This window comes from Atractosteus spatula, chromosome 8 (assembly GCF_055471065.1).
Source record: "Atractosteus spatula isolate fAtrSpa1 chromosome 8, fAtrSpa1.hap1, whole genome shotgun sequence".
Taxonomy (NCBI): domain Eukaryota; kingdom Metazoa; phylum Chordata; class Actinopteri; order Semionotiformes; family Lepisosteidae; genus Atractosteus; species Atractosteus spatula.
This window is the reverse complement of record NC_142713.1, coordinates 23,883,394-23,903,168: the sequence shown is the minus strand read 5'-3', so window position 1 is coordinate 23,903,168 and position 19,775 is coordinate 23,883,394. Positions and strand designations below refer to the sequence as shown.

Here is a 19,775-nt window from a genome sequence, read left to right as displayed (position 1 = left end):
GCATTTAACTGCAGTGTGTATATCTATCAACAATCAAATGCTGAACTTGCCATTTCATTCTCTTTTAAGGCACTAGAAAGAGTTGCTGTTGGCCAAGGGGTAAGTCTCAATGCTTACTGTTAAACATTTTATTTAAATAAAGGATTTGTCTGCCTTTACACAATAAAAAGAAGAACTTTCAATGAACCTGTACAGAAATTATTTGAAATTGTTGCCTTGTCTTTGTGGCTTCCACTGGTTCACATTGCTGATAATGTGGTATACAACAGGCCACAGTGAAAGCACTGTTATTAGAGAAAACAACCGCCAGGCATTCAAAAACAAGACACAGTAGGGTAGATGTTTAAGCTTAAAATTGAATAAGTTTGGTTATTTGCTTTTCTGAGGAACATCCATAGTTCATTCCTGAATTTCAATATAAATAAAAGGCTATTGTGAGAAGGATTTGAAAATATGTGTGGTTATTCAAAAATAGTTTTTGAAAGTTAATCAAAAATACTGTTTACTACTTATCATGTTCCTTTTGAATTTAACAACAGAGAAAGTTTTATCAGAGCATAGGAATCATTTAATGAGTTCAAAGTTATTGGAAATGGTAAGAAATCCTGTTCCCTTACAATTTAAAATTTTGGAACACAGCAAGCTGAAACCCAGCAGAGACATGAACAGTTGTCTGTCTGACACTTTAATAACTCTTATCACTGTTGAAGTGAAGGCTGCAGCATACAGTCCAGTTTGCATCTGTTTGATCTCACCTGATGCAGAGCTTCAACTAAAACATTCCAGATATCTCTTTGATTACTTTCCTCTGTAAGAAGGTTGGTATTCTAGATGCAATACATCCACAGAGGTCAGTATAATGAGCTAAAAACAAATCAGTTTCAACACATTACTTTATTACAATTATCTTTATTATTTTACGTTTGATGCTTTTTTATAAATAAGAGTGTCTTGCTCTTGGTTTCAGTAAAGCTCAGTCATTATACAGTATCTGTGAATTATTCAAATAAACTGTAAGAAAATGAATTGAAATGTGTATTACATTTTTATATTTATTTATAAAAGGAGTAAGAATTTCAGTGATTTATAAGAAAGAATGAGAAAAGACGTAAAAGCAAGATTACTTAATTGTAATGTAGTTATCTCTACATAGAACTGGTGTTACATCAAGAAATGAAAAATGTAATCGGTAAGCTTGAACCAATATTAAAAAAAACGTTTGAAATGAGAGATGGGTCTGCTGGAAGAGTAGATTCTGACAGTGGAGTAGATACTGAACTTTGGACAAACCGTCCACTCACTATTAATTAAATGGCCAGTTTGCTTACAGTGGAAAATTGGGCTTATTGTGTACCTTTCCTGAATATTGAAATATTTAAATGATCTACTGTAGAAACCATGAATATTTTGAAAAAAAATACAAAATCTATATATTGCCATGATCATATGCTCAAGTGAAACCATACAGAAATGTAAAAGAAAATTGTTTGCTTTTCTGCAGAAAAACTAATAAAAAATATTATGGTTTCCAGATTAGTCAGGGTCTGGTCTGGGCAGGCCTTTGTTTTGTTGACTTTCAATTGGGATGGGTAGGGTCTGGAATAAATATAAGATATTGACAAGATTCCAATTTTATTATACTGTTTTTGGCAGTTTACACTACAGCATACAAAAAGTACTTAAAACAGCTCTCGTAAAATAAATGGCCGCATAATAAAATGTATAAGAATATAGTAAGGGCAGCATTGTGGTACAGAAGTTAGCATTGCTGCCTTGCAGCACAGGGGCCCAGGTTTCAATTCTGGACCTGGGGTGATATCTGTATGGAGTTTGTGTGATCTCCCCATGTTCGCATGGGTTTCCTCTGGGTGATCTGGTTTAATTCCACAGTTCAAAGACATTCTGTTAGGTTATTTGGCTTCTGCAGAAAATTGGCCCTGGTGTGAGTGTTTGTGTACCCTGCTATAGATTTGCATCCTGTCCAGAGTGTACACTCCTTTGCACCCATTGCTTGCAGGGCTAGGCTACGGCTTCCCCACAACTCTGTAATGATGAGTACAGTTCACAATTACAACAGTAATATGTTTACCTTATACGACCCTCAGTCATTGATTGTAGAGCTCACTTACTGTACAATCTTAGTGACATTTTTAATTACGGACCACAATGATACATGCTAGCCTCAAATTAAATACCTACTTCTATGTCTTTAAAGCTGCCTATTACAGTTTGTTTTTTCTTCAAATTTTCTGTGTTTTCCATAAACATTTTAGCCTTAGTAAACCATTTAAATGATCATTTGAGATAAAATGTAGTTGTTTCCATTGGGAACCAGGTCCTTACTTGCTTTCTTCTAATATTCCAAAACATATTTCTTGCCACTTTTGCAGTTTTTGTCAGCATGTAATACAATTTGTATCTCTGTCTAAACTAATTTTAAAAAGTTTAGACTGAAGAATTCACAAAGTAGAATCCAACAAACAGTCCCACGGAATTATTGTCACATATATTTTACAAAGGAGAGGTGTTGTTTTAGGTACTTGACCTTCTGACAAAAACGTGCCACATTATAGTAAGGTACCAAAAATTATTATTTACTACCTATATTACAGTATGTCTAGTTATGAATCTATCCATTGTGAAACAAAATGATGAATTAAGTTTTGCTCTGCTTCCATCAATGTCATTGAAGATTGGAGAGAAACATTCAGAATGTGTTCTTCTCAATCTTTTAATTTATTGGGGGTGTTTTAGTATAGTGACCATAATGCAATGATACTTACAAATGTTTAAAACATGAAATTCTCATTGGCTGATGGAACATAACATTTCCTTTGACTTAACAAAAATATTTAGTAACTACAGGTATTGAAACCATTCTGATATTATCTGTGCTTTTTTTGTTGTCATCTATACTGGTGCACTTTTAAAAGCTGTAGGGGACATCCTATGCATAATTTGTTAAGTGAATTTTAGAATTAGGAGTTAGGAAGTGGGTCGTTGGTAACAGACATACATAAAGATGTATAACTTGGGTACTTATATTCCCTGGACATTTGTCATAGTCAGAACAACCTGTCAATGTTGAGATTATCCTCACAGTAGTATAAGCTCCCTTGCTAAACTTATCACGGAGAGGCAGAGAAGCGTTTTGTGCGATTTAGTTTCTTATACCTCATCTGTATTTTCTTTTTCAGCTTTCCATTGAATCTCTGTTCTATAGAGCGGTCCTTCATGTCATTTTGCGGGACCATTATGGTGCAATAAAAAGGTAAGGCAGGCTTACATAATACTTTAAGGGCAATGAACAGGCAGAAATCAGAAACAGAACCTATATATGGTGCATGGGCTCAAACCTAATTATGTCAGAAGTGCTGGGTTTTTCAGTCTGTGTAGACGTAAGCTGTCCTTCATTGAGTTGCTTAATTTAAATTTCCATCTAATTTCACAGAAACATAAAATACATTCTAGTATGATAAATGTCATAGTATTTTAGCTGAAAAGCAACAAGTAAAGGTTTTTTCAATGGTGAGAAGAAAAGAGACACAATGTTCCAGCTATGGTGCCTTCTTCAGGTGTCTGCTTGAAGTTACTACTTGAACTTCATAATATTTTAGCTATGTGAATGTAAGCTCTCCTGGTTTATTAAATTCTACATATAAATGCTACACTTATTTGTTTCTATCCATGTCTCTTTTTGAAATCAGTATTAAGTGGTAAACAGCGCTTTGGATAGGAAGTGACCAGTTTTTGAGACCAAACACTTTTGTTGACCATTCCAATATTTCATTAAGTAAACCTTGCGCAATAAGAGATTCAAATGTACATTGTTATTTTAAATCCAAAAATGCTTTAAAAATGCTTTAAGCTTTCAAAATAATAGTCCCAAGTGATATGTTCTTACAAATGAGTTTGATTTGTTTCCAACAGCCCATGATGAATGCTGTCAAAAGAGATAATACAAATCATGTTGACTGAAAAATATGAATCAGTTGTCCTTCTGCTTGAGTAAAGAATCTGCTGACCACATGTGGCATGAAATACGTTGGTCTTTACCTGTCTTTGAAAACCTGTTTTGCATTTTATTTTGCTTCTCAATAGCACTTTCAGGTTTCTTAGTTGCGTCCTTCATGCCAAATCCTGCGCTACTATTACCTGTAAATATCTTCCTGGATAAAGTGAAATATTGAATTGTGAAATTGCTGAACCACATTTATTAAAAGCTTGGGAACAGGAGATATTGTGGTTAAGCTTTCGTCAGCACTTTTTTCTTTGGTTTTCTTTTGTTTAAAGTTTAGTCTTTTTAACATATCACTTTCAGGCAGCAAATTAAAAGCCTGCAAAGATTACTTTGTATGGGTAAGCACACATGGAAAGAATAATTGTGAATTAAACCCTAAAACTGTCCATGGTTCTGACATTTTGATAGCCATAACTCTTGAGCTTTTGCAGACTTGCAATCAATTTTGAATAACTCTCTGTACGCTATTAATTTATTGTGCACATACACATTAGTGCTTTAAAGCTCATATATATTCTATTTGTAGAGAAGTAAAAGAAGACTATGATCAACATAGTACTGTATCAGTTTAAATATATCCATTTGTAATTCACAAGGATTAGAACTTAAATAGTTCCCCATGTGTCTATTGCAAAAAATGTCAGAAATGCATATATTTCTAAAATAATGGTAAAAGGATGTCATGGAAGATTGCAAAGATTTATAGGGAGTGTTGCTTTTTTAAAGCTTTGGCAGTTTCTTGGCCAGGGCTCAGCAGTGTTTGGTATAAATCTTGACTAGCACAAAAGCTATACTTGAAAAGCAGATTGTGCATGAAATGCTGCACACATTTAGAAAAAAAGATTAAAAAGAGGGGTCTGATAAAACTATCACCACATCATGAGGATACAGATGTTCTTCTGGAATTTAATTAGATAGCACCTGTATGGCACCACACAAGGATTGCTATATATTGGATTTAGCAAATAATTTTGATTAACACATAATTCATAAATTATGTAGATAAAAATTCAGTTTTATTTTATGTATATTTTGAAGCAAAGACAATGACAATTAATTCTGACATTGTCAAGACATCAAATGCGGCACTAAAACAATGATCCAAGTAGTGTATTTGACATGAGGAAACACACACGGTTAAAAAGATGCCAAGGTATTTAGTAAGCGAGGGAAGAAAAATAAGTTATAAATTCCCCTTCCCCAGTTCTGCTCTCTTCCAAACATTTGACTGTAGGTAAGATTCTTGACCATTAGTTATGACTCAGTGCAAGTTAAGATGATTTTAGCATATAATATTTTATCTTTAGGTTTTTAAGGTAATGGACCAACTAAAATGAGGTGTATTTGTATTGGCAGTGAAAAACGTGTTGGGAATGTGTACTCTAAAGCCACCTCTTTTGTGGATTATATCAAGAAAGCCCTGAAGAAGCTTGATCTTGATGAGTCAAAGGTCAGTATTTAAAGTAGTTTTCAGTATGCAAAGGTTTAAGTGAATATGAATACTGTATTTTGCTTTATCGAGTAATTTGAAGGAAGCGCCCCTAAGATCCAGTGACTGAGCTAAGGCATCGTGTAAAGTAGGTTCATTCTAGTTACGCATGTTCAGACCATGTACTGTTTATCTCACACAGTAACTGAAGTCTTGAGATACTGTATTAGCTGTTTATTTCAATTAACAAAAGGCTCTTTCTAGAAAAGAAAGATTGAAAAAATGTTACCTTTACACAGAATAGTAGAAATCATTCCAGGCTTTACACTGAATATACACAACAGAATTGAATAGTAAACTTTGTGTTAAGCCACTGTACATCAAAGTATATTCTTCTATAGGTTACTGTATTTGCCAAACAGAAACTTTATTTATAAATCTATCATACAGGTCATTTCTGAGATTCACCCAACATATGTACTGTAATCGTCATTTTCAAATGAAAACTGTTGAGAAAGAAAAGTGGTGAAGCGTGAAGTGTCACAAACTCCTTGACTTGCATGCACAAAGTGTAGCACAAAACCAGTGGATCAGGGCCAAATACCTCCATAATTGCCTTCAGACAGTAGCCACAGTAAAGCCGTCATCACCAGGTTACGTGAACATGGCATTCCTGGTTGACTGACTGTGTGACTTGCATTTATATCTGCTGTGTGATGTGGGGACTTGAATATTTGAGGTTTACACACTGTTTTTGGAATAGTTGTTTTATTGTAGATTTAGTTAGTTGGTTGTACCTTAGTATCTGAACAATATTACACAAAGTTACATGCCTTTGGTTGTCCTGTACATGTAAGGAAAGTTATTTTGATTTTTCATCAATTAACTAAGTACGACAGCATGTTTATCAATATTACCTAAGACTTGTTTTAATTATTTAATCACTTGAATCAATAAGTTAAATTACCTTTGACCTCAAAACAATAATCCCTAAAACTCTGAAGTCTGAATTCATTCTAGATAAATCTGTGAGTTTTCATAAACCTACTGTATAATTAGCTTTGGTTGAAGCACTGCCAGTTTTAACACATCTGTCAACAACAAAATTAACATAGAAGGGGAAAGAATGTATTTATATAACATCAAATGACCTATAATTTCTTTCCACCTACTTTAATAGAAAGTCAGTCTTCAACAGATTTTCTTTACATATAAATTTAATCAGGAAAGAAGGCCTGTGATATACAGAAACATTAATCAAATTTTATCTAAAAATTTGTAAGAAAATTATTTTATGCTGAAGAGAATTTTAATTTAAAAGGACATTTTAATAAAATCTTAACAGTATCGGGTGACCAGGAAAATCTATAGATAAAAAATCAGAATAATTTTTATATAAAAAGTATATTACATATTACAGTAGTGTATAGTGTTATATTAGTATATTATATATAGTATATTATAGTATATATATATAGTATATTATTATGTACTTTTTATATAATGAAAGAATGTGTACTGTAGTAGATGGGAGATTCTAAAAAATATAGGCTGATCTTGGAGTATCTACAACCTAGTTTTCAGATGCTGGATAATATAAATTAACAGATTTGTAAAATATCATTCTGCAGTTTGTACTGTAGATTGTTTTTTTTTTCTTACCCTAACCTGTCAGACATAGGCTGCAAGGCAGTTGACTGCCTGGATGGGATGCCAGTCCATTGTAAGACACACAAACATTGTAACACACACTTGCACACCGTGTCTATGAGAAGAACCAGAGCACCTGGAGAAACTAACAGCCACAGCAAACTCCACACAGAAGGTGCCCCAGGCCAGAATCATACCCTTAACCCAAGAGATGTGTGGCAACAACTTGTCTGTTTTGTTTTATTAAATGGTTATTTAAAGAACCTAAAATACAAACTGTATTTATAAAAAAGGACCCACAGAATGTATCCACAAATTTTTAAAAAATCACATTCAAATTTTGGAGAGCTTCCAGATAAAGTGATAGCCAGTTACCCTACTTGATTGTAAATTGAATATGCTTTATCTTAAATGTTTTTAGTATCAAACATGTTTCTTTTGGCCTGTCACATTTCCATACACAAAATAAGCCTACAATTTGATGTGTCACAATACTTCATTGTAGACCTGTATGAATGAACATCCCAATAACAGTTTTAAACAAAACCTTTTTACTTATTGTACACCTGTCAGTTTTGACTGATACAGTATGTTGATTTATTTTAACACTTAGAAATCAATCTCAGTTCCTACACAAAATACAATTAAAAGGCAGCTGCGGTGTGTCTTGGAACTCAACAGAATAGCGTTGTGTGGGCACTGCTATTTCACTTCAGTATTATCAAGCAAATGAGCAATGCTTTTTCATGGCTGGTACTAATCCATTGGAATTAAGAGCAAGGGTTAGCAGGTGTGGGTTAATACATTTATGTTTTTTTGTAAATGGGCAGATTTTCAACTTTGTTTTTTGAAAAGGTTATTAGAGGTTAATCTCTTGTGATTTTCAGGACAACATTGTTTTTATTATTTTGAATCTTACAGCTGTCAGATAGCCTTATTCAGGATTATTATGAGACCTTTAAACCAAGAATGAAAGAGATGGAGGCATTCAACATGGTAAGTTCTTATTGCTCTTCTATGCATTATCAGTTTTATTATCTTATAACATTGACCCTTAAACAGTGATGTAAATTATTGGGGTTTTCAAGAATGTTCCTGAGAATGAAAAATGAAAATGTATCAGTGGTGACCGATACCAAACATCTGTGGCACAGGGAACAGCATTATCTCTGTAAACTACAGAACTAAAGCTATTCTGTTCTTAAAGCTATCTGTGTAAAACAACATGTAAGATGTGGTGAGGCCACCTGCATGGCTCAAACAGTAAAAGTAAAAGTGCAATTTTACCTCTGTAATTGCATACTGGGTTTGACCCTGGGTCATGTCAGGGATTTCCCAAGAAGCACTATACAATTAAGGGTGGGAATAGATGGCCAGCGCTGTCAGCTCACACTGCAACACCTGTGGCCTCCTGAGCAGTGCCAACAGTGTGGGATATGCCTCTCCTCCAAGCAGCACTGGAACTCTGGTATGGAGTTGTGTTGCCTGACATTTAAAAAAAAAACATGTGGTCACAGATGAGTCTTCCTACTCTTCCTCTTTCTCTACTATGTGAGGTTGAGGAGTTCATAGATGTGAGATGTGAAAAACACACAATTAATCCCAAAACGAGGGTAGTTATATCATTAAAAAACTGTCTGTTCTATTAATAGTTTCATGTGGTTTAAAAATGACTTCCAAGCATTTTATGCATGGGTTAGGTGTATAATCATTTGAACCATGAAATATTTGCTTCATATAAGCTGATTTTGCCTTCAGTTCTTTATACCCATATTTCACCTTCAGCTGTGTAAACTGAAAAGGCATGCCATACTATTTTCAGGAACAAGTGATTGGTTTCTCTCTCCTTCAGTACCAAAGCCTCTGCTGGTTTGTGTTATTGTAAGTGTAAAGCCTAGAGATTAATGGTGAAGAGCAATAGGTGCTCCTTTAGTCAGTCAAGTTGGAGGCATGGGAAGCCAAAATTAGATCCTGTGTGTGAGAGTTCCCTGCTGTTCTTTTAGACAATCTAGCACGAAAGACCTTAAAATAAAAAAAGTACATTAAGCATGTGTTGGCAAAGCCTTTCTTAAGTCCCAGGCATTAGTGGAAATATCTTTTTGGTACCTAAATTCAAATTTTAATAGAAAATTATGAAACATTACTTCTCAGAGGATTTTATTATTCTAAGTTTAATTAGCCCGTTCTTAAATTATCATACTGTATTGCAAAGATGACATAGTGCAGCCATGACTAAAATCTTCATTATTTTTACAAAAAACAGCAAAAAAACTAAATTGGAAGTCTTTTCACCAGAAGAGTGTCTGTGTAAATAAGTGCTTCAAAATAAATTTCTTTAAACAATTAAGTAATAGGGACCTTTTTTACAATGATCTATGGTATAATAAAGCTCAGTTTTTGTTTGTATTGGTTGGTTTGTTTTAACACTGTAATGGAAATTAATTGGATTAATAATGTTTTCAAGAAGACATTTCTTTGCAAGTTAGAATTAATGCAGAAAACCCCATATTCATATTTCTAATACTTCATGATAAATTAATTCTAAATAAGGCAAAACAAATAGGAATTAATGTGGGTGGGATAGGCAATGAATACATGCTCTACTTCATGTGTATTGAACGTACAGAGAGAATGTGATAGGAAATCATGTATTACTTCATGTATAATTACACTGGCATTCCACTTCTATTGGCAAAGAAATGGAGCGCAACATGGCATACCTCACTAACAGATCGATTTTCCCTCTTAAGTTACTCTGCCTTCTTGTGTTTTGTAGTTAAAGGTGGCCTTGGCTCCCTGCATTGAAGGACTGATTCTTCTGGATCGTCTGTGCTATCTGAAAGAGCAGGTAAATCACCAACTGTTTGTATTACAGTATAATGGCTGCGTGTATTACATTGAACTGTAGAAAGTAAGAACTGTCGCCAGTTTTCTAAATGATTAGGAATTTAATCATCCTCCACTAGCATAGATCATATTTTTTCTCCAGTCATGTACTGATTTCAGCTCAGTGTTACAACATATGTGCTGCAGATGTTGGATTCCAATTAGCCAAACCACAGCACAAAACTTCTTGTTTCTCTAATTCTTTCATAATTACAAGTGTCTGTAATTTTAAAGCTGGTTCATAATCCATGCACACATATTACCTTTTCTACAGTTTTCACAGACATATTGAGAATCACTTTGTTTCAGAAATAATTGTATGCTCAATAACACTGTTCAACAGACTATCAGACAGTCTAATTGCAAATGTATGTTCTAGATAATTAGACAGAAATTAGGATTGTGTCCCCTACTGTACAACACTTAATAACAGTTTCCTCTGTATGTACAATGACCTCAATGAGAATTTACGCTATTTTAATTTGTCCATTTTTATGGAATATTTGCAACAGTTTTTTTTTTTTCATTTTTAGGACACTCTAATGTTTTAGAAGCTGGTAAACCGCCTTAAGTTTTAGTGTCTTATATGATTCAATATTGGCTGTATTTGGCCCTATATCTGTACAAACGTAAGAAACCAGAACTCTACATTTAAAGCACCCTTTACTTACTATTTATAATTGAAACAAAAAGACTTGGACTTAATGTTTGAAAATCATTGTGTCCATGAGCACTTAGGAGTTTTATCAGTCATTCTGATCTGGTCTTTAAGAGCCACAATTCAACAAGCTTCTTTTTAAATGTACCCTCTGCAGAATGGGGATGAAAAAAGAGAACTTCACACAGTAACAAAAGAAAGTAAACTAAGAAAAATACATTGTGTTTCTTTTCTTTTGGATCTGACCACTCTGGGCAGTGGCTGCAAAGTCTTTTGAATAAATACACCCATTTAAGTGACACATCATCAATCTGTTTTTGTGATGCGTAGTAATTCCAACTTCTATCTGAGCTGGATAGTGAGGTCCTAACTTTTTTTAAATAAAAAGCAGTCCATCATAAAAAACGGTCAGTGCTGTTAATACAGATAAAGCTTGGCAGAGTTATGATTTTTAAAGCTGACACATATCAGCTATGGTTTGCTTATCAAACTTTTATTTTTAAAAGGTGTTCATTCAAAGCCCTGGTTTCTATATACTCATCTTTCTGGACAAAGTGTATTGTCATGGTCTAAGAGATAAAATCAGTTTGTGTCACAGGAATTACATATCAGTTTTCAACATTGTGTACAGTAAATCAACACTGATAACACTTTGAATCTGTGTAATCTGATTGTGTAAACAAAAAAAGTGTAATGTATATTGAGATAAAGCATATAAAAAGTCATAAAATAGAAGGTTTTGAAAACTGAGTTATTACATAATCCTGCGGTGAACTGAGATTTTGTTTAATGTAAACCCATCCACCAGCTTTGGGATATATGTCCCATTGTATATTTTCAATCAGTTATTGTATTCCACATATTGTGCTAATGTGAAAAAAAAATTGTAAACCAAATCAAAAATAGTGAGTTAACCCAGATCATAGAAGATCTCCTAACTATTATGAATTTTAGGTCAACAGTGGTAAGCAGGGGAAATTTATTTTTCATGGAAAGCAAAACTTGTAAGCTCAATCCATTGATTTCATTGTTGCTGTTTTTTTAATTAACAGTTTAATTAAAAGCATAGGTTAAAATAATAATTTTCTATTAGTTCCAAATTTGTTTACAGTTTTTGACTAGCCATTCTGAGGTATACAGTATATTGTCCCCCAAATCAGCAGTAAACATGTAGTGAATTCTAAGATATGTGTACAAATAACTGTATTAAGCAACAGTTTTTGACTTGTTGACAACCATTTCTTGTTCTGAAAATTTTAATTATGAAGCATGTAGCCAACTGTGAGGCCATTAGATTTGAAAAGAAGACATTTGATGACAGTTTGAAATACTTGAAAACAAAAAACTTATAAATCAAATGCTTTTTTCTCCAAATCATTTCCAGTAAAATACAATGTTGTTAGAATTATGGTTCCATAGAATAAGACAACACAACATTGCTAGATTTGTCATGCTTTTTTCCACTGACTTTTTTCATGTTCATCATGTTGAAAGATTGTTAAATGTTAAACAGGCTTGATGAAAGATACGCAAGTTGAATTTGTTCATTGAAATAGGAGCAGGCTCTTTGAGAGTTTGAAGTTACCATTTACGCAGTAGAGGTTTTGTGGGTACTTGGGGTTTTGCCATTTTGTAAAATGAGACTTGGGCTGTATCCAGCTAAATTCTGTTTTGGGTGGTACATTGAATGAACATCTGTGGTCTAAGAGAAGCCGTGAGTCTTCCTGAATACTGTACTTACATGAAATCAAGTTTAGACATGGTATTAGAAATGTAAATTCTATCAGAATCTCCCTAACATACTAGATAACACTCATGAGTGTGGACACAACAGTTATTGTAAAAGCAGCGTCGAATAAAAATGAAAATCTTTGAACTATGGGTCCGGTCATCACCATCTCGTGTTTTTTTTTTCAACAGTACCTTTGTATGCATGTGAATAAAAAATGTTTTGTTTATGAAGAAACCTTCCTGATCTGTCACTTTGTTTCACCACACAAATGGAAACATCTTGAGTTAGTTAAGAAGAGATTGTTTAACAAGCAGGGTGAATGTATTTCAGTTTCCTTTTCTATGAAGTAGTTGGGACAATAAAGGAAAGAAATTATCAAAGGAAAGAAAAGACAATTACTGCCTTGTCTTTCTCACACCTGAAGAAGGCTCCACGGCCGAAACGATGTGTTTTCTTTCTTCTTTTTTTCAGCATGGAATAAACCTATTGTTCCTTTGCAGCCTACGCATGCTGATACAGCTACCCACCTGAAGAAATGATCATGTTGGATATTTACTAAGAAAATCTTAAATTCTTAGGCTTTTGCACTGGAAGTTTATTGAAACATTTGGTTAAAGTACAGATCTAAGAAAATTCAAAATCCTAGTTTTTAATCTTTTAAACACCAAATGGCAGTCTGTTGGGAAAAAAAAAACTTAGCAGTGCCGAGAAATTTTGTGAACCCCTTAGGATTTTCAGATTTCACATATTTAAAACTTAAAATGTTGTTAGATCTTTGTAATAGATAATACTATCTATTAATATATAAAGATATTTTACCAGGTGAAACAAATGATACAAAACATAACATTCTTTCAACATTTATTGTATCATTCGATATATTTGTATGACAAAGTATGTGAACCTTTAGGTTCAGTAACTGGTGGCACACCCTTGAGCAGCAGTGACTGCAAATAAACATTTCTTGTGCCTGTTGATCAGACTTTTACATCAATTTTGAGGAATTTTGGCCCCTTTCACTTCAAAGAATGCCTTTAACTCGGTGACATTTGAAAGCTATGTTGATTTCACAGCTCACATCAAGTCCTGCCACAACATTTCAATGAGGTTTAGGTCCAGACTTTGACTAGGCCATTGCAAAACATCACATTTTTTTCTCCTGTAGCCATTCTTTTGTAAGTCTGCTTGTATGTTTGGATTCATTGTTTTGCTTTAGGTTTTAGTTTAGGTTTACGTTTAGGTTTGGTTTTTGGAAAATATCTTTTCTCATCAAGGGAAGGAGTTCTACCTTTTACTTGTCCATCCAGAGAACATTGTTCTAGAAGCCCTGAAGATCATCAGTGTGCTCTGTGGCAATCTTCAGACGAGCAGCAATGTTCTTTTTGGAGAGCAGTGGGCAGTGGTGTTCCCCTTACTCTCCTTTCTTGACCACCATTCTTGTTCAGTCATTTTCTGATAGTTGAGTCATGAACAGTCACATTAGCCAAGGCCACATTAAAGTGGCAGCCGGTTCCGTGGATGCTGCTCTTGGGTTCTTTGTAATTTTCTCGCTGATTTCCCTTTTAGTCTTGGAGAGATTTTGATAGGACACAAAGCTCCTGGGTAGAGATACTGTGATCTTGAACTTTCTCCATTTGTGGGCTGTCTGACAGTGGAATGATGTACAGTAGCCCCAAAGTCTTAGAAACCCTTTTCAGATTGATGTGCATCAATAACTCTTTCTCAGGTAGTCCAATATTTCCTTATATCCTAGGATAACTTGTTTCCGCACAGCTGTGTGGTGAAGACCACACTTACATTTTTTTATCTTTATATAGGGTAGGGATCAGCCACCCAAAATCAAACTAATTATTTAAACACCAATCATTCCCTTAATTGAGTTAATGAAATTATGGGTTCACTTACTTTTCACATTCTCTGTATCTCAATTATTCATTGTTTTTTAACACAGTATATATGAATTCTTGTTTGAGCACGTGTTGACAGGAGTATTATCACTTTGTCCACTGGTCTCAGCAGAACTTAATAGCTAAACAAGACTGGGCTTAGTCAGCACTGGGTTGTCAGCCCTTTAAAGAAAACTGGGTTGCTCCTGTAAGTGGTTTTGGTGGATGAGTTGGTGGAACTCTAGGCCATACTAATAGCATCCTACTCTAGGTTACTCTAGGTTTGAACAATCTGTCCTATCTATATCTGACCCATGTATTACAAGAACATCACTTAGGATACTTTTTAGTATCTATGAAACTAAGTTTCTTTTAGGTCAGAAGGGAAATATGAAATATTACAGAGAAATTCTGACATTACAGGTTGAAATGTATTTTGTTTTGTTTTTTTCATGAGGAAAATATTCAAATGGAATTGTGTACCTAACCTTTTATTACTTCCTTGCTTACTATTTGTGTGTTGTGTTCAATATGTTTTAAATAAAGGAACAAATAAAGGTTTATTCCATGCTGAAAAGAGAAGAAAAGAAACATTTTGGCTGTGGAGCCTTCCTTAGGTGTCGGAATGTTTTTAAGTAGTCTACTTACAAAACAAAAACAAAAGTGCAGCAGTATAACATGAACACAATGTGATTTTTATGGTTATTTCTGATTTGATACTGATGAAACGAAGGAAGGGTGTATTGTATAGCATTTTGCAAAAACCTAGTAGCATTATGACTTCTGCCCTCTTCATAGAAAAAAAAAATGCCAGGATTAGAAACAGAATGAATTGTTTCACTATGTTTAAGGAATTTCAATCATTCACATTATGGCATTTACATTAGCCAGTATTTTCAAATGTAGCTCATGTTTCTTCCTAATCAAGGTATTTTTAAAGTACTTTGTAGTCAAAGGTCAAACACTTATATTCCTATTGAGAAGTACAACATGGATATTTACCATCACTTAAAGTATTCCAAAGTAATTTACATTTTCATTTTTAGTGATTTTAGTATATAACTACTTCCACATGTTTTATCTCAATGTAATATATTCTACCAAAGCACCCTGAAAAGTGAGAAAGGGGGCTAAATTGACTAATGTCATGTATTCAAACATTATAGCTGTAACTCAAACCTAAAACATTAATGTGTCTTTTAAAGGACCTAAAGTTCAGTTATAAGTTAGACAAAATCAAAAAAAAATCTTAAAAGGCCACCAATGTGCTTGAGAAAACATTTGGATTCAATTTTACAAAATAAAATATAAATAGCTGATATTTTACTAAGAGCTTATGAAGTACATTATGGAATTTTTTGTGAATATCTGAGTAAACTACATTTCCTCAAGTACTTTTTGTCTTCGTCATTGTTGCCATTGAGAGGTCAATTGTATTAAACCCACTGTCACAACTGGTACTTACTGTCACCGCATAGCATGTTTGTGGCCAGAACTGAACAGACAGAGAGGCAACGTTGCTATCTTTTATCCCTGGGTGGTGGGCTTGTGTAGGAGGAAAGCTAAAGTAATGTATGTTATTATGAAATCTGTGTATAAAGAGTGTCCTAAGCTCCCCATCATGAACAGATTTTAGAGATATGCTCATATAAATAGTTTATAGACATTGGTATAATATTCCCACGCCAGAGCTCATGATAACAGAAGCAAAAAGCTTGTCACCTCAGGTTGGGATGCACATTCCAATTGATGGGTGTACTTTTAAAGGTCAGTAAAGGTTAACGGGGAAATATTTATTTTTCTAGGCAAACGTTTGCCTCAGGACTTAATCTGTGGCAAGAGCAACACTGGCAGGACAATAAAAGAAGTCAAATGAACTCTTAAATATCTGCTTTCATTTTGATGTATGTGGCACACTTTGTGGTTGATTACAATATACCTGATTTATGTGCTGTATTTTCTTTCCCACTTATTGGACATGAAATTGCTTTGAACTTGAAGGGGAAAAAATAATTTGTTTTTTCCCTTGAGAAATCGGCTTACTTCTCATTGCCTGTGAACAGCAGTTGATACTTGTGTTTCTCCATTCACATACAAAGGTCGGTACATACGAGCAAATCTTCTTCACTAATCTTAAATATGTCTTGCTCTATAATGTAAATGATCCCCATCTTACTCAACACAAAATATGTAATATTAGAAAACAAAATCAAAATCTTAAGGTTCATATTTATGAGGGGTTTAGCAGATTAAACACAGAATGAGATCTCTTCATTTTAGGGAAAAAAACATTTCCTGAAAGAAATGTCCTGATTTCCTTCATATTGATGTTCTATATTTCTTCTAAACTCACGTAAATATGTAGCCAAAGTAGTGGTGAAGTATACTAATTAAACTAGATTGTTTGAATAGATTGAATAATTCCACAGATACTGTAACTGACTGATTTCTGGCAATAATGAACCCATGCTGAAGAATGAAAACAATCTCGATTAAAAAGCACTGAAGGATTGTTAAACATAGGTAACTACATACATTAGATTCTGTATAATTATTTTAAACCACAAAAAAATGAAAAAGCTCAATGTTTTTCTAATTGAAAGGAATACTGGAGACATAAGAGAAACATAGCTTCTTAGTTTTGCCTGCTGATGAACAAGATTACCAGTCTTCATAAACATGGATGGGAACCAATATCATCCAAACATCTGAGTTTAGGTTTAGTTAGGGGAAGATGGCGCAACACTAAGCCACGTAATCAAAAAACACAACTAAAAATGTATGTTTCTTGTAATGTAACCTTAAGTGCCTCTTGATTTTTGAGCTTATGTTTGTTTACTGATCTGCAAACAAACAGATACAGTATGTCTGAGGTCTTACAACATTCAAAGATTTTTTAATTAGAAACCTTAACTGAATTCCACAGAAAACTGGAAAAATAAATCTTCCTGTTTGTGTCGCACTTTAAATGAAGCACCCTAAACCAAAATTGTTATTCCTTTAATCTTAACGGGAAAAATAGAGTTGCAGAAATACAAATGTGATATGTGAAATTTTATTTGAAACACACTAAAGCAAATATTTTTTAGGATTTAACCATTTTAAAATGTCTTTTAAAATAGGTTTGCATTTAACTTATATAATTAAATAATGAAAATGTTCTTCATTGTGCACATTATTTATGCTTTCTACTTCCTGATCTTTGAACCAGTTGATATAACTAAATCACGCACTATTGCAGTTGTATTCTAGTTATCTAGTTTTAACTGCAATTGAAATACATTTTAAAAAAATGGAGGAGGAAAGCACGTCTTGCTCAGGAACTGGAGAGAAACAATATTTGTTTTCTTTCTTTCAGGATAACGTGTCATTTTCTGCATTGGTGCAGCTGTTTGACCCACTGATGTCACCAAGATGCTTTGGAGTCATAGGTATCAAAAGACGTTAGTCAAAAGGATTTTTTTTATTTTTATGTTTTTGAGGTGAATCAAAAATATGGTATTGTGATATTTCTGTTCCTTTCCTGCTATGAAAAAAAAACATTAAAATGTATTTCAAGACATTTGAATTCAGTATAATTTTCACGGTGATATATTGTATTCTCTGGAGCTCTTTTTAGGGTTTAAGATGCAAATGACATTCCAAAGAATACCCAACCCAATAATATAACATAAATCTTTCATCTCTTAAAAGTGTGATTTATTACTGAAATCCTCATGTGTACACTACCCTTTTTTTCAGTTGAGAATTTTGAAAGACAAGGTAAAAGAAAACAGAAAATAGTTTTCATGCAGAAGAGAAAACATTCTAGTCAGTTCATTATGTGATTTGAAAAGAAATACGGATGAGTGAATTCTGAAGGTTTATTGATCAGTTTTTTTCTCTAATTCTTTAGTCGGTTCCAGGACAGCATCTGCTTTTGCCTTTGTAGGATCTTGACAGATGTTTGCTCCTGTGCTATAGAAAAAGAAAATTTGCTTTTGTTATCTTTTCAAGTAAAACCAGTTTTGTTGTACGTCTTGTAATGGAATGCATTTTTGTAATAGCCAGGAAGTCAGAAAACTAAATCTAAAGTTCAAAATTATATCTATTATATCTAAATCTAAAGTACAATTCTAAGAGTACAATTTGCAGTATGGTATGCAGTTTTTCGCTTCTTTTCATTTTTAAAATTAGTCTGGTTTGTATGTAAATATTTGGTGAATAAACAGTAACAGTATCTCTTAGTCTTCACTGGCTGTTAAGTCTTAACTAGTAATTTTAATTGCTAACAATCTAATAATCTTACATTGCCTTGTTGAGATCTTGAACTAAAGGTGATTCACTTTTGCTTGGTCTGTTTTCATTATTCTATGTTGCTACTCGTAGTGTGAAACTTTTAAAGCTTTTTGTTTCAACAGAAAAAAAAACTTCCCTCCCATTTTCTACTTGTAAACTTGTAAATGTAAAGGTACAAATCTTATTCCATACAACACAGCTATCGGGAACAGTAATAAAATTACTTATGTTAATAAACAACTAGTAGTTAGTAGCTAGAAAATGTAAATTAAAACCAGCATAAAATAGCTTTAGTGTTTGCTATGTTATACCTTAGAAATGTGGGAAAAGTGTAATTGTTGTCAACATTGTATGTTACAATAAGGGAAGAAAAACATTTATCACAGTCTGATATTTTTTTTTTGTTAAAGTACATCAAAACTGTATGCCATATAATAAAATGTTGTTATTATTTTTGTGTAATATATAGAATGTTGACACTTTTTATATATAGCTTTCTACAAAATAAATGTGAGGTCTGTGAAATAATGGATGAATGCATATGTCAAAACATGTACAGTATGTGTTAAGGATGCACTAATACCAGATAGTTTTTGGTCCTAGACACTGCAGTGCATTTTAATTACTGAAATGTATGAGTGCAATAAATTAGTTTTCATTCTTAAAAAAATTAAGTGCACGATTTGCATTCTTCTGGAAGAATTACTATACAGTAAATTGAATATCTGTAAGAAAAATGGTGTACAGCAGGTGTAGAGTGTAGAGATCTACAAATCCCAAACAGAAGAGCTTTGAAGAGGTGCTTAAAAGTGTTGAAATAATGTGCGCTGCTGCTGTTCTCTAGCACCTGGTAACACTATGAAGTCATAAGTGTTCTTATAGGAGCAAGAAAAAACATAGGGAGAGAATGGAGAATGAACAGGAGATGGGCATGGAAAAATGCAAAACTGTGCCAATGATTATGATATAAACGGCACATTTGAAAAACATTTATTGGCACTGTCTTGGCTGCAAAAACATCGCTGAAAGTACATATTTATTTAACCTACATACAAATGTAAGCTATCATTTACTTTAAAATGCTATGCTTTTAAAATAAACATTGCCGAGTCTTTCCCAAACATGGATTATCATTTAAGTCACGTTTGGAGCGTGCATTGTGCCCTGAAGTCATGACAGCAGCAGTTGGAATCTGGAGTATGTCACTAGCCAACTGTACCTAGAAGTTTCCAAGC

The 19,775-nt window shown here is 33.5% G+C and overlaps 1 protein-coding gene across 2 annotated transcripts in view; it reads left to right on the top strand.

Annotated features, from left to right (window-relative positions):
- The window catches only part of mettl25 (methyltransferase like 25), a 42,683-nt gene extending 23,473 nt beyond the window's left edge, over positions 1-19,210 (top strand). Inside the window, exons 7-12 of one of the 2 annotated variants that reach the window (XM_088923356.1) lie at positions 70-99; positions 3,198-3,271; positions 5,378-5,471; positions 8,022-8,096; positions 9,877-9,948; positions 17,621-19,210. In XM_088923356.1, the coding sequence (XP_088779482.1) occupies positions 70-99; positions 3,198-3,271; positions 5,378-5,471; positions 8,022-8,096; positions 9,877-9,948; positions 17,621-17,710 (435 nt within the window). In that variant the 3' untranslated portion in view covers positions 17,711-19,210. The remainder of the gene's footprint in view (positions 1-69; positions 100-3,197; positions 3,272-5,377; positions 5,472-8,021; positions 8,097-9,876; positions 9,949-17,620) is intronic. The other variant, XM_088923357.1, reaches the window with a different exon arrangement.
- The last annotated feature ends 565 nt before the right edge of the window (positions 19,211-19,775 follow it).